Source organism: Amphimedon queenslandica, unplaced genomic scaffold (assembly GCF_000090795.2).
Source record: "Amphimedon queenslandica unplaced genomic scaffold, v1.1 AMPQUscaffold_13340, whole genome shotgun sequence".
NCBI lineage: Eukaryota > Metazoa > Porifera > Demospongiae > Haplosclerida > Niphatidae > Amphimedon > Amphimedon queenslandica.
In genome coordinates, this window is record NW_003546424.1 from 86,208 (window position 1) to 97,731 (window position 11,524).

At 37.8% G+C, this 11,524-nt stretch overlaps 3 protein-coding genes across 3 annotated transcripts in view; 2 read left to right on the forward strand and 1 right to left on the reverse strand.

Moving 5' to 3' along the window:
- The window catches only part of LOC109582981 (uncharacterized), a 26,533-nt gene extending 25,247 nt beyond the window's left edge, over positions 1-1,286 (forward strand). The window contains exon 63 of the mRNA XM_019998084.1: positions 1,246-1,286. Within this exon, the coding sequence (XP_019853643.1) occupies positions 1,246-1,286 (41 nt within the window). The remainder of the gene's footprint in view (positions 1-1,245) is intronic.
- LOC100635027 (serine/threonine-protein kinase SIK3-like) lies at positions 8-11,044 on the forward strand. Its single transcript, XM_011406469.2, has 10 exons — positions 8-279; positions 4,094-4,232; positions 4,321-4,437; positions 5,930-5,993; positions 6,551-6,666; positions 7,307-7,352; positions 7,583-7,707; positions 8,075-8,198; positions 8,472-8,716; positions 8,839-11,044. The coding sequence occupies exons 2-10, from the start codon at positions 4,104-4,106 to the stop codon at positions 10,831-10,833; spliced, it is 2,961 nt and encodes a 986-aa protein (XP_011404771.1). The 5' UTR covers positions 8-279; positions 4,094-4,103; the 3' UTR covers positions 10,834-11,044.
- LOC100633516 (39S ribosomal protein L41, mitochondrial-like) lies at positions 10,908-11,501 on the reverse strand. The gene is made up of 4 exons (XM_003387509.3): positions 11,381-11,501; positions 11,299-11,337; positions 11,179-11,243; positions 10,908-11,121 (listed from the first exon to the last, which is right to left on the reverse strand). Exons 1-4 carry the CDS (start codon positions 11,457-11,459, stop codon positions 11,026-11,028), a joined length of 279 nt encoding a protein of 92 aa, XP_003387557.1. The 5' UTR covers positions 11,460-11,501; the 3' UTR covers positions 10,908-11,025.
- Positions 11,502-11,524: the final 23 nt, after the last annotated feature.

The window sequence follows — 11,524 nt, forward strand, 5'->3', positions numbered from 1 at the left end:
CCGTTTTTTATGAGGCAGGTCGCTTTGCACTGTATCTATAAAATACTTCTGTGAGAGCTGTCTAAGTAAATTAAGAAACTCATTTTGTCTATTTTTGATGGAGAAGACATTAAGGAGGGACGCTCATCTCTTCTAGCCTCCTCAATCTTGTTTTGCAGTTGTTAGGCCGCTCGTTCCATCTTTGGTTTGACCCTCCACGGGGTATCATCATCCGACTTTACATAGAGTCTCTTTTTTTCTTTCTTCACAACAATCTCTCCCTCTGTTTTTCTTATCTAAGTGAGTTTATTCCTTGTTGTATGTGTGTATATAATTGTATATGCGTGTACATTTGTACCTTTATTGTACTGTGCCTTGTTCTTTCTGTTAAAACGTGATTATATGTCAATTGTCAAATGAATGAAAAAACCTGTGGTTTTATCAATAGATATGAGAGACCCCTCCAGCATTTTAACTATACTGCTTCATAAAAATACATGTATATGTGTGTACACTGATTACATTATTCTTAAAATCTCTTCTCTCTCTCTCCTCTCACTTTGTGGTTTGATACTTCCTGCTATATATCTTCATAGTAGCTAGGGACACAATCAGCATATCATGCTCTCTTTCATCCCCTCTCCTCCCCTCTCTCTCTCCCTCTCCCTGTCTCTTTTACCATTGTTTATGTCTGCCTATAACTCCATTAGCCGTCTCTCTTGTCTGCATTCCTATCTTGACATTTGATACGGCGTCTATTTTACTCTTATCATTTTTGATATTATTTGAAATATTTATTTGCCCATTTATTATTATTATTATTATAAATGCTATCCTTTTTATTGACAGATAAGAGTGTATGTATGTACATGTACATGCACATCCTGAAGTGTGGCGTGTTTATGCGTGCATGTTTTTGTTGTTGCTATCCCAAGAATTTCTATTATCTATTTTTGAGTAAAGGAATATTAATTAAAAATGATTTTACATCTTCCCATTTATGAAATAATAATAATAATAATAATAATCCGGAATGATGATCATTTACAGTCTGTTGGCAGTAGGAGTAGTGAAGCGTGGTTATGCATGTAGCTTTTGTGGTAAATTTTACTTTAAGGAAACGAGAAAGGGATATTGAAGATGATGATGTACATGTACACATCATGTTTCATGAATCAGGATCCATTCACATCCACTTCCAAATTGTATATGTACATACATGTATATATGCATTAAGTTTCTCCTAAATTACCTAATGAATTTTAGGTACCTCTCTTAGGCAGGCAGACAGTCTGTCATCAGCATAGAACATATGTAAGAGGTCATCTTATATGACCTTGTGTCATTCCCCTTTATTGTGGTGTCCATACTCTCTTTTTTTCCATAATGTGCACTTTTGGGCTAATTTGTAGCTAGTTTTCCTGTCCTGGTTGTGTCTACAAGGTGCAAAGAGGGTGTAAGGTTAAGCAGCTGATCTTTTAGACATAACTTGCGCTCAATTTTTTTTGACATTCTGGCGTCATTTGTATGCCCTCTCCAGGTGTTGCTGTGTGATCTTTGGATTAAAAGGAAAGAGAGAGAGAGGTACTATTAAACATGCAGTATAACAGACACTCTCTATAGCGTACACCTCCATTTAACAGACAGCACCTAGTGTACCAATTACATTCCTTACTGTATAAAATAACCTCCACATAAAGGACACCTCTGTATAACAGAGACACTTTCTTGTCCCAAAGTACCCATTATATACATGTAGAGGCAATAACACATGTCAATTGAGTTTTTGTATGGCTGTAGTACAGTGCATGTAGGTGTGAAATTTAGTGATGCTTTCCTTGCTTGACCTTGCACAAGTTTATATTTTCACTTTCCCTTCATAGTAGGCTTGTGGTTTTTGTGTTGGTTTGTCCCAGAAGAGGCTAACACAGGAAGAGTGAGAGAGACATTGCAGTGTGCCAGTGTCAGTGTGTATTAGCCTTTACATAATGCACATGACCCATGGACACATCAGCTTCACTTGACCACTTCAAAAGATTTCTGCTATTTTGAGGATAGTCTGGTTTGGTCTGTTATAGACTTTAATCTAATGGAAGAACTGTCTATAGAATTGATTAGCTCCTTCTCTTTCATACCAAGTCTCTCTCTCTCTCTCTCTCTCTCTCTCTTATCCTCTCTCTCTCTCATCTCCATCATGTACAATGTCAGTTATCTTGTTATAGTAGTCAGCCTGTCTGGTATGCAGTTACTACTCATTTCTCTAGAACTGATTTTTAGTCTTTACAATGTACATAAATGCACACATTCACTGGAGTACTAAATAATAGTCTCCTACTACGAGTACAATGGGTACTATTCATGTTTATCTTGACTGTAACCCTATCATACAGTAGATACACAGACTACAGAGATGGTAAAAAGCAATTAATGCATGGAATGTGTCATTAACAGTTTCAAAGTGTCCATCAACAACGTCTGTTGAAATTATATTTTTAATGAATTCCTAAGCCCTACTGTGTATACATGTACATATGTACCGTCCCTGAACACATACACTTCTTCCTTTTAGCTCCAATACACTTTCCCCTTTCATTTCTCATACATAACCTCCTTCCTCTCCCTCTCTCTTCCTCTCTCTTTATTTCATTTGGGGCTCAGTGTTACCTGTCCCTTCCCTCTCCCTCTTAATCCAATTGTACTTGTGTACATTCGGACCTGTACTTTACTCTTTGATTGTACAAGTACATGAAGGTCAATGGACTACTCATTCAAGGGATGTAATGGATACTGGTCTAGATTATTATCATGACTATCATTAGTAGTACTGTACAACATATTATTGTAATTATTTATTTATTTTGTGAAATGTATTTTTAGGGCCCTGGCTAATGGCAGGGCATCAACACACAGTCTTGTTTATACACTTGGTGTACTTTCTGACCTTAAACACTCGTAAACACTAGCAAAGTTAATAATAAATAATGATAATGTTCACTATATGTAATAGCAATAGCCACACACACACTAGTACAGCTGTTATAGCGTATCTCTACATCTCATTGTGTGTGTGTGTGTGTGTGTAATGAAAAGAAATTGATTTTTAAATCAAGTTAGTCCAAATGATTGGACTGTGCCTGCCAATTCCAACACACACACATCTACTGCTAACAAAGTGCCTACATATGTACACATACATGTATACTCTTTGACCATCTTTTACTCAGCAGCTGACAAGTTCCCTCCTTTTTACCGTCTAACATATGTCACTCATAATCAATTGGTCGTGTAATTTCATGTGTAATGTACTTTTAAAAAATGTATTTCAAGCTCTCCCTGAGAGATAGAGTATGTCATTAGTGATGATTATTATGTGGAGGAGGGGACTAGGGAATGTGTTGCTATAGAGTATGTTATGGGTATAGCGGGTCCTACCCTTATAATCTGGAATTGTAAATTTGAAAGTTTTCCCGTTCCTTTTGCTGTTATTGCATTTTTCTATAAAAATACATTTCAAACTACATAATTACTTATGATAGTGATTATGATCATGGCATTCATAGCAAGATTCTAATTATATTCATAATTTACATCTACATTTACGTCATAAATGACACACACATACATGTACACACACATACACAGAGGATATGTTTGTTTTTCTGTGTCATACAAATGGGATTTATTGCACATGATCTATTAACTTAAGGCTCCTAGTGAATCAATGATTACCTCTACATGTACATGCATGCTCCAATTCTGATGTGAATATTATTATATTTTATTCAATTGTTATTTAATTTGGCGTGTGAGTGTGAGAGTGTTTTGGTGGCTTTGCTGCCTTTAAGGATCAATTATTGAACCATTATTGCTTATATGTATCGTTAATATATTCACTCTTATTAACTTATTACTTGAGAAGGCCTATGGTGCTTGTACATGTACATTTACATGGTACGTATATGTACATGTACACAGCTTCATTTCCTATTAGGTTACATGTACACATGTACATGTACATGTATATTACTGTCATATTGAGCAGTTTTTAGCTCTAATGATGTCTTTATGGTCATATTTAAATCTTCTCTCTCTCTCTCTCTCTCTCTCTCTCCAGATTATCCATCATGTCTACTGCAATCCCTGAATCCATAGCTAACCAATCCAGGATTGGTTATTATGAACTCGAGAAGGTCATTGGACGAGGTAACTTTGCCATTGTTAAGCTTGCGACCCACACTGTCTCCAAGATGAAAGTAAGAGACAAATAAACTTTATTTGTTGAGAGATGTTAAAGGATACGCATACAGTGAGAGGTCATCTTTTGATCTTTTTTGTTCTCAGGTTGCCATAAAGATTATAGACAAGTCAAGACTAGACAAAGAGAATTTGAAGAAGGTCCAACGCGAGGTGGAGATAATGAAACAGCTGGACCACCCACACATCATCAAACTTTACCAGGTAAACTATATGTACATGTACATGCACCTACATGTACATGTACATGTACATGTACTGCATACAGTAGTAATTCCATAAGAGTGACCATGTAATGTTTAAATCTATGCACCTCTGAAATGAGGACAGCTTTGTATCAAGGAGAGGTAGTGTCAGTCCAATACTAGAGTTGATATGATAGTGTTTGTCACCTTCAAAGGAGCCACTTGATTAGATTATAGTGGATTACAGGTAGATACTAGTATTTGATTAATTAAGATCCTCTTTGATATCTCAAAACACTAACGAATTAAAATTGACTTCATTATAACACATGCATAGTTACATACATGTACATCATAGACTGACCACATTATATGGACTGTGCAAGTTATTATGTAATGATGTACATCTTACATTGACCACATGCAGTACATGTACATGTAATAGAAACCTTTTGATTAATTAGGACCATGTACATGTACATGTACATGTACATGTAATATGGCTTAATTGCAGTAGTTTATCAAATGTATACATTCAGTGATTGCATTAATTTGTACATGTACATGTACATGTAAATGACTAAAATTACTTAAGATAGTGTTAAACCTTTATAGCTTTTACTTGTACATGTACTGTACTTTGTTATTGTTGTTGGGATAAAAGGTGGGAGTTGCTTTTAATACAGATCCTCTCTGGCTTCTATCCTTTACTATTCCCTTTATATGCTCACTATAATTCAATTAGAGTGTGTATGTGTACGTTTCATTGCTCTTTCTAAAGGTTGTTTATTATTAACTGTCGGTACTGTACTTCAACAATACATCATAGTAGGGACATTATGTACATAGGAACTTGAGGGGGCAAATAGGTGGTATTAGTGTAAAGATGTGATATTAGCAGAGATGGCTTCCTATATCCTTATATTGTGTGTGCCAATTAAAGCTTAGACTATGCAGAGACACTATGTCTACTGGTCTTAACCCGACAAGGAAAGGGACACAATCTTTGTTGTAGTCCTTTGGACCTATTAGCCTGTTGGTTTGGATGTGGGTGTGCTTTAATTGGAACAGTAAACTAGGTGTTTTCATGTGTGGAGTATAGTGTACATATGTACATGTATGTGTGTGTCTGGTGGTCATTATAATACTCTTCATCTTAGATTCTTTTATTTTGGCGGGGCTACTGTAAGTATTCTTTAAGTAGTTGCAGGTGTATAGTAACTGTTTACTCTTAGCTTGGTTTATATTCACTGATCCTTTACTGATAACATCCCATTTACAATGACTGGTCTGTGTCTAATTGAGGATCTATATAGAATGACATATTGTCTTACTTTTATCATAATTATCCTATTCTCTCTCAGACAGTGTACATACATGTACATGTACATCTATAATAATACTAGCTAGCTCTTATATAATATAATGTTATCCATTTTCTCATCTTTCTTTCCTCTCTCTCCTACTTTCCCTTCTCCTCCCTTTCTCTCTCCCTCTCTCGCATCCAATAGGTAATGAACACCACCCAATGGTTGTATCTTGTTACCGAATATGCTAGTGGAGGAGAAATCTTTGGTAAGCTCTTTCTCTCTCATTCTATTCTCTCATCATTGCATGGTCCCTGTAAACACCAACAGAAAATGTCTAATTAAATTCTGACGTATTATTACTTGTCGTATGTACTGCTTCTATGTATGTATACATTATGGTATATGTATTTGTCAATGCATGCGTATTTATGTGTGCATGCCTATAATACAATGTGCATGTAGTTATTGGTTGTGTTGTCTGTCTGTCAATTATTATCGTCTTGTCTTAGCATTGTTTTGTAACATCCAATATATAATGTACATATACATGTATATGTATACATGTATGCACTGTGTTATAGTGAATGTGCAGGAGGAGTGCATGTGTACATGTACTAGTGTGCTACATGTATACATGTACATGTTCAACATGTTTGTATTCTTCTCTCTCTCTGTGTTTGTGTGATATTTTGAGTAAAGAGATGATATCATTACTCTCTTTCTCTCGCCTTTCGTTATCTCTTCCTATCCACTCTCTCTCTCTCTCCCTTTCCCTCCCTCTCTCTCTCTCTCTCTCTCTCTCTCTCTCCCTCTCCCCCACAGATTACCTAATACAGCATAGGAAGATGACTGAGAGTGAAGCAAGAAAGAAATTTAAACAGATAGTAATGGCAGTTGACTACTGTCACAGCAGGGGGATCGTTCATCGTGATCTTAAAGTAAGACACATAATTAACAAATATCTCCTTTATTCTCTTCTCTCTCTTACTTCTTTTTACATGTGCATCTTTAATTTCTTCCCTCCATTTTCTTTTTTTTTAAATTTTACATTATTGGGTGCTTATTGACTTGTTGACGTTTGTTCATGCATTATTTTCCTGTATCAACAGATACATCATTACTTAGTATCAGATTAGATCTCATTCCTTCTAATAATTCATTTAAAATTGGCATATTTCTAATTCCTACGGCAATAAGAAATAACAACTCCAGCTAAATAGTATAAGAATGTGAAGCATCAAAATATCATGTACATGTACATATATAATGTGTATGTATATCTGACTTATTATTAATATTTTATTTAAACACTGTGCTGTAATACTATACCCTTTAAAAATAATTCTGACATCATTATACTGGTTTACAAATGTACCACTAGTATGTCTATCTTAATAGTAGTGATCTATGATCTATTGTGGTTATAGCTATAGCCTCACTGTCTGTCTTAGATACTCTATTAAACTGTGACCTCTATTATACTTCATAGAGATCACCCCATCACCTTATACACATACATAGCGACTACGTACAGTATTATGATCTAATGAATTAGACTATCTTTCTGTTGTTGTTTAGGCTGAGAATCTGTTATTGGACGAGAACTCAAACGTTAAATTGGCAGGTAAAAGAAATACAATATATGTACATGTACATGTACATACATGTGTATACATAATGAACTGTACAGTTGGTGGTGGTGTGTGTGAGATAGAGGGAGAGAGGTCAAAGTTGAACTTTTGTTGATTCTAACTACATTTACGTATATGGGAGAGAGGAGAGTGTCATACATTAATGATCTAATGATAGTAATTTCATAGTGTACATTAAATCAATTTCTAACTTCTCGTTTAGATTTCGGATTCAGCAATTCTTTTAAAAACGAGGAATTGCTCAAGACCTGGTGTGGCAGCCCACCATACGCTGCACCCGAACTGTTTGAGGGTAAAGAATACTCCGGACCTCAAGCAGATATATGGGTCAGTCTATAACTGTACACATGTAACTACATATACAGTAATAATTTGCAATATAAGTTATACAACATATATACATCTACATGTAACTATACATACAGTTGTAATGCGCTACAAGACATGTACATGTACATGTGCATGTACATGTACACGCAGTTAAAAGGCAACTTAATATGTTGATCGATGATCTTGTTTTGTAATATGATAAATTGGAAAACTCGTTTATCAGGTTACATTTAATTTGTTGTGTACGACAGCTGGCCTGTGTTATTCATTGCTTGAGTAATCTCAATATCAAATGTACTTCGCTCGGAATTTTATTTTTAAAAATTCTTTTTTTACTTCTCTTCTTCTTTTTTAATTTCTACAGAGTCTTGGTGTTGTGTTGTATGTGATGGTCTGTGGGGCTCTTCCTTTTGACGGTAACAACCTCCAGCATTTGAGAGCAAGAGTCTTAGCCGGGAGATTTAGAATACCTTTCTACATGTCTGAAGGTAATAATTTTATGTAATTGTACATGTACGCGTACATTTTCTGATAGATATACATGTTCTTATGTTATTTACCAAGTTTCAACCAATTTTGATCAAATTTGAATTTTTTATGAATTTTTAAAGTTACTGCCAAAAGCAAAAGTTGTGCCAGCCATTCATTTTGAATTCTATACTTGTACTTTGGTATATAATGCTGGGTCATTATTAATGGTTCATGGTATTTATAAAGCATATGCTCACTCTTCTCCCATTATCTCTCTCTCTCTCTCTTAGAGTGTGAGAAGTTAATCCGTAAGATGTTGCAGTTGGATCCGTCAAAGAGGATCCCACTCTCCAAGGTCCTGGAACACAAGTGGATGCAAGCCACACCCACCACAGTCGAGGGACCCTCCCCTCTTCGCTCATCTCCCCTCTATCCCCAAAAGACAGCCAGTGGTAACCTACTCTGGAACGAACAAGTACTACTCGCTATACAGAGACTACAATCAAGCAACTTTAGTATTGAAGCCGTCAAACAGGTTAGACGAGATTACATAAATATACATGTACATGTACATGTATGTTTAATGATACATGAAATAACATTTAAATGTTCATAAATGTAAATTTAACGATGCTTTCCCTTTCTCTCTCTCCTTAGGCTGTATTAAAGAAGCAATACAATGATCAGGCTGCCCTTTACTACATGCTACTCCACAAATGGGAGAAGGGACAACTCCAGATCCCACTCAACCCCCTAGTGTCCCAGCTCTCTTATCAAGGTCGCTACAGTACCAGTAGTCTTGCCTCATTTTCTGGAGTACCCCGTATCAATATTGATGGTGTGGGCTCCTCCTCTGGTTCTATGGGTATCGTTCCCTGGCAGAACTTTCACGGGCCGAGTCTGGCCCCACCCACAATGAACAACGCCTCAGACTCGACGATGGATGCTAACTTACAGCGATACCTCAATCAAGGGCGTCGTCATACTTTAGGCACCGCCCACAACATGTTGATAATTCCTCCGGAGGACATGAATCGATTGCGTAAGATAAACGAGTCCTCGTCGAGTCAAGCCTCAAGTGGTTTTGGTTCCAGCAGTACTAACGTGCCTCCAGTCCATCCCGAGATGCAGCCCCATATAATACCCACCCTATCCACTGGGATTGAAGAACCCAAGACTAGCATTGGGTCTATCGTTTCCTCTAGTCGCCAATTCTTGCAGCTGCCGAGGTTCTTTTCGTCGAAACGTCGTGCTTCCGATGGCGGGCATTATTTAGAAGCATATCGTCAGTTCCTTCATAAGAGAAGCAGTACAATGTACTCACATCAAGCTAGCGTTGAAGGAGGTGTGGTCAGCGCTCAACCAACGACTGCTAAACAATTGTTACAAGAGAAGATTGAAACTGATCGGTTGTACGGCCGATTGCCAAGACAAAAACTTCCTCATAATCCTCACCTTTTGTCCTCCTCTGGACTAGAGAGCTCTAATATTATAGCACAAATGGTTCAGCCAGTGCAGCCGCTCACCTCAAGCACACTCCCACTTCCTGTCCCAATGGCTAACCTCCGAGAGCAATGTCAGCCTTTCCACGACATAACGCAGCAACAGATCAGGGAGCAGCTTGAGCAGCTTCACATGTCGAACGGGTCACCATCAGATCACGGCAGTCTGCCACACGCGCAGAGTAGTGGCGTCGCTTCTGGTGGCTCCTCAACCTCGTCTATAAACTCCAGAAAGAATTCAAGTGGAAATAACTCAATAATCGCTCAGTTGCTTGCCGCTACTCCTCCCTCAGCTAGTCCCTCTTTTCCAACCCAAATGGTTGCTACCTCAATGGCTTCTTCTGAGTATGACGGAGCCTCTACCTCAAACGAGCGAAGATACTCGATACAACCTTCGCCTCACTCTTCACTAAATCCTCCTGTCACTAGGCATCATCGTAAGACTCTACCAGACCTCCACCCACAACTAATTATTGTTGAACCGCCGGCGAATCTCCACCCGCAAGCTTCGACCTCGTCCAGTCTGGGTGAGTCGTCACCTGAGAGTTCGCTAGGGGCAACAGCCAATGCGATTGGTCGTAGGAGTCCGCCTTATTTCCAGGTGGGTAGTCCGGGAGAGGTTGGATCTCCTTTGCACTGGCAGGAGAGACAACGAAAGACTGGTATGAGCCTTCAACCGTCACACTTAGGAGCTTCGAGTATCGAAGATGATTTTTGTAAAGGAGTAACTATACCAAACCTTCCTGATCCCCAGTCTTCTATTGTACCTCAGCCTTTGCAGCAGCAGCAGCAGCAACACGACATCCTACAGCAATCAGTCCAGCAGATACCGATATTCTTTAATCAGCACATCTCTCTCCTAAATCCTAACGTAGCCAACCAGATCGCTCACCAGCAGATGTCTTCTCTCGTCCATCACATCTCCAACGTGCTAAGTAGTTTCAAGATAGTGTACCAGTGCTCAGGTAATGTCTTCACCATCTGTCATAGAGGCGTGGATTTTCAAATACACGTGCAAGTATCGCCACACTATGCCATACAGAATGCATTACAGCTGAGTCTGCAGTACATGCACATTGGAGGTGACTCACAACTTTATCAAAGTCTGTGTACTGAACTAGCCCCTCATTTTGTCCCATCTGTACAATAGCGTTATTATTATTATTATTATATTTTCTTCTTCTCTCTCTTGTACACATAGATCTACATTCTTTCTCTCTCATATTTCAGTTACTAGAGCTATAACTTATTAATAAATTAAAATAATTATTTTTACAATAATTATTTATTATTTATTAAGTGTCAATAATGAATAATAAATTAATCTTCTCTGTGTGTTACTTTATGACTCCGCCTCTTCGTACAGTGAATATAAGTCTTTTCCTGTCAACGGCTTCCCTACTACATAAGGTGCTTTGTGCGACACGTAAGGTTTTAACTGTAAAATGAGAAGAAAATAAAACTACATTGTCATTCTTATTCGTTACAGGCTAACGTCAAATTCACTCAAATCTGGCACGACTATTTCAGGAATCATGGACTTCACCACACGAAATTGCCCTACACAATTATAATATCTACTGTATATACATGTAATTAAAATGGATTTCCAAACCATTCCTAGTGTGGAATCCAGTCGGTTTGCAGCCTCTTCCTACAAGAGAATGATAGAGTCATTTAGTTTAGAGGCTCCTTACCTTTATAGAAACTTTTCTTTCCGTCTTTACTAGTCAATACGCGACGTCTGGCTCCCAGTAGCAAAAAACCGAGCTTCATGTTTGTAAGCACGTTTGGATGGGTGGAGCTGAAATCTAGCCACGCCTAGAGGAGGAGCTATCCAG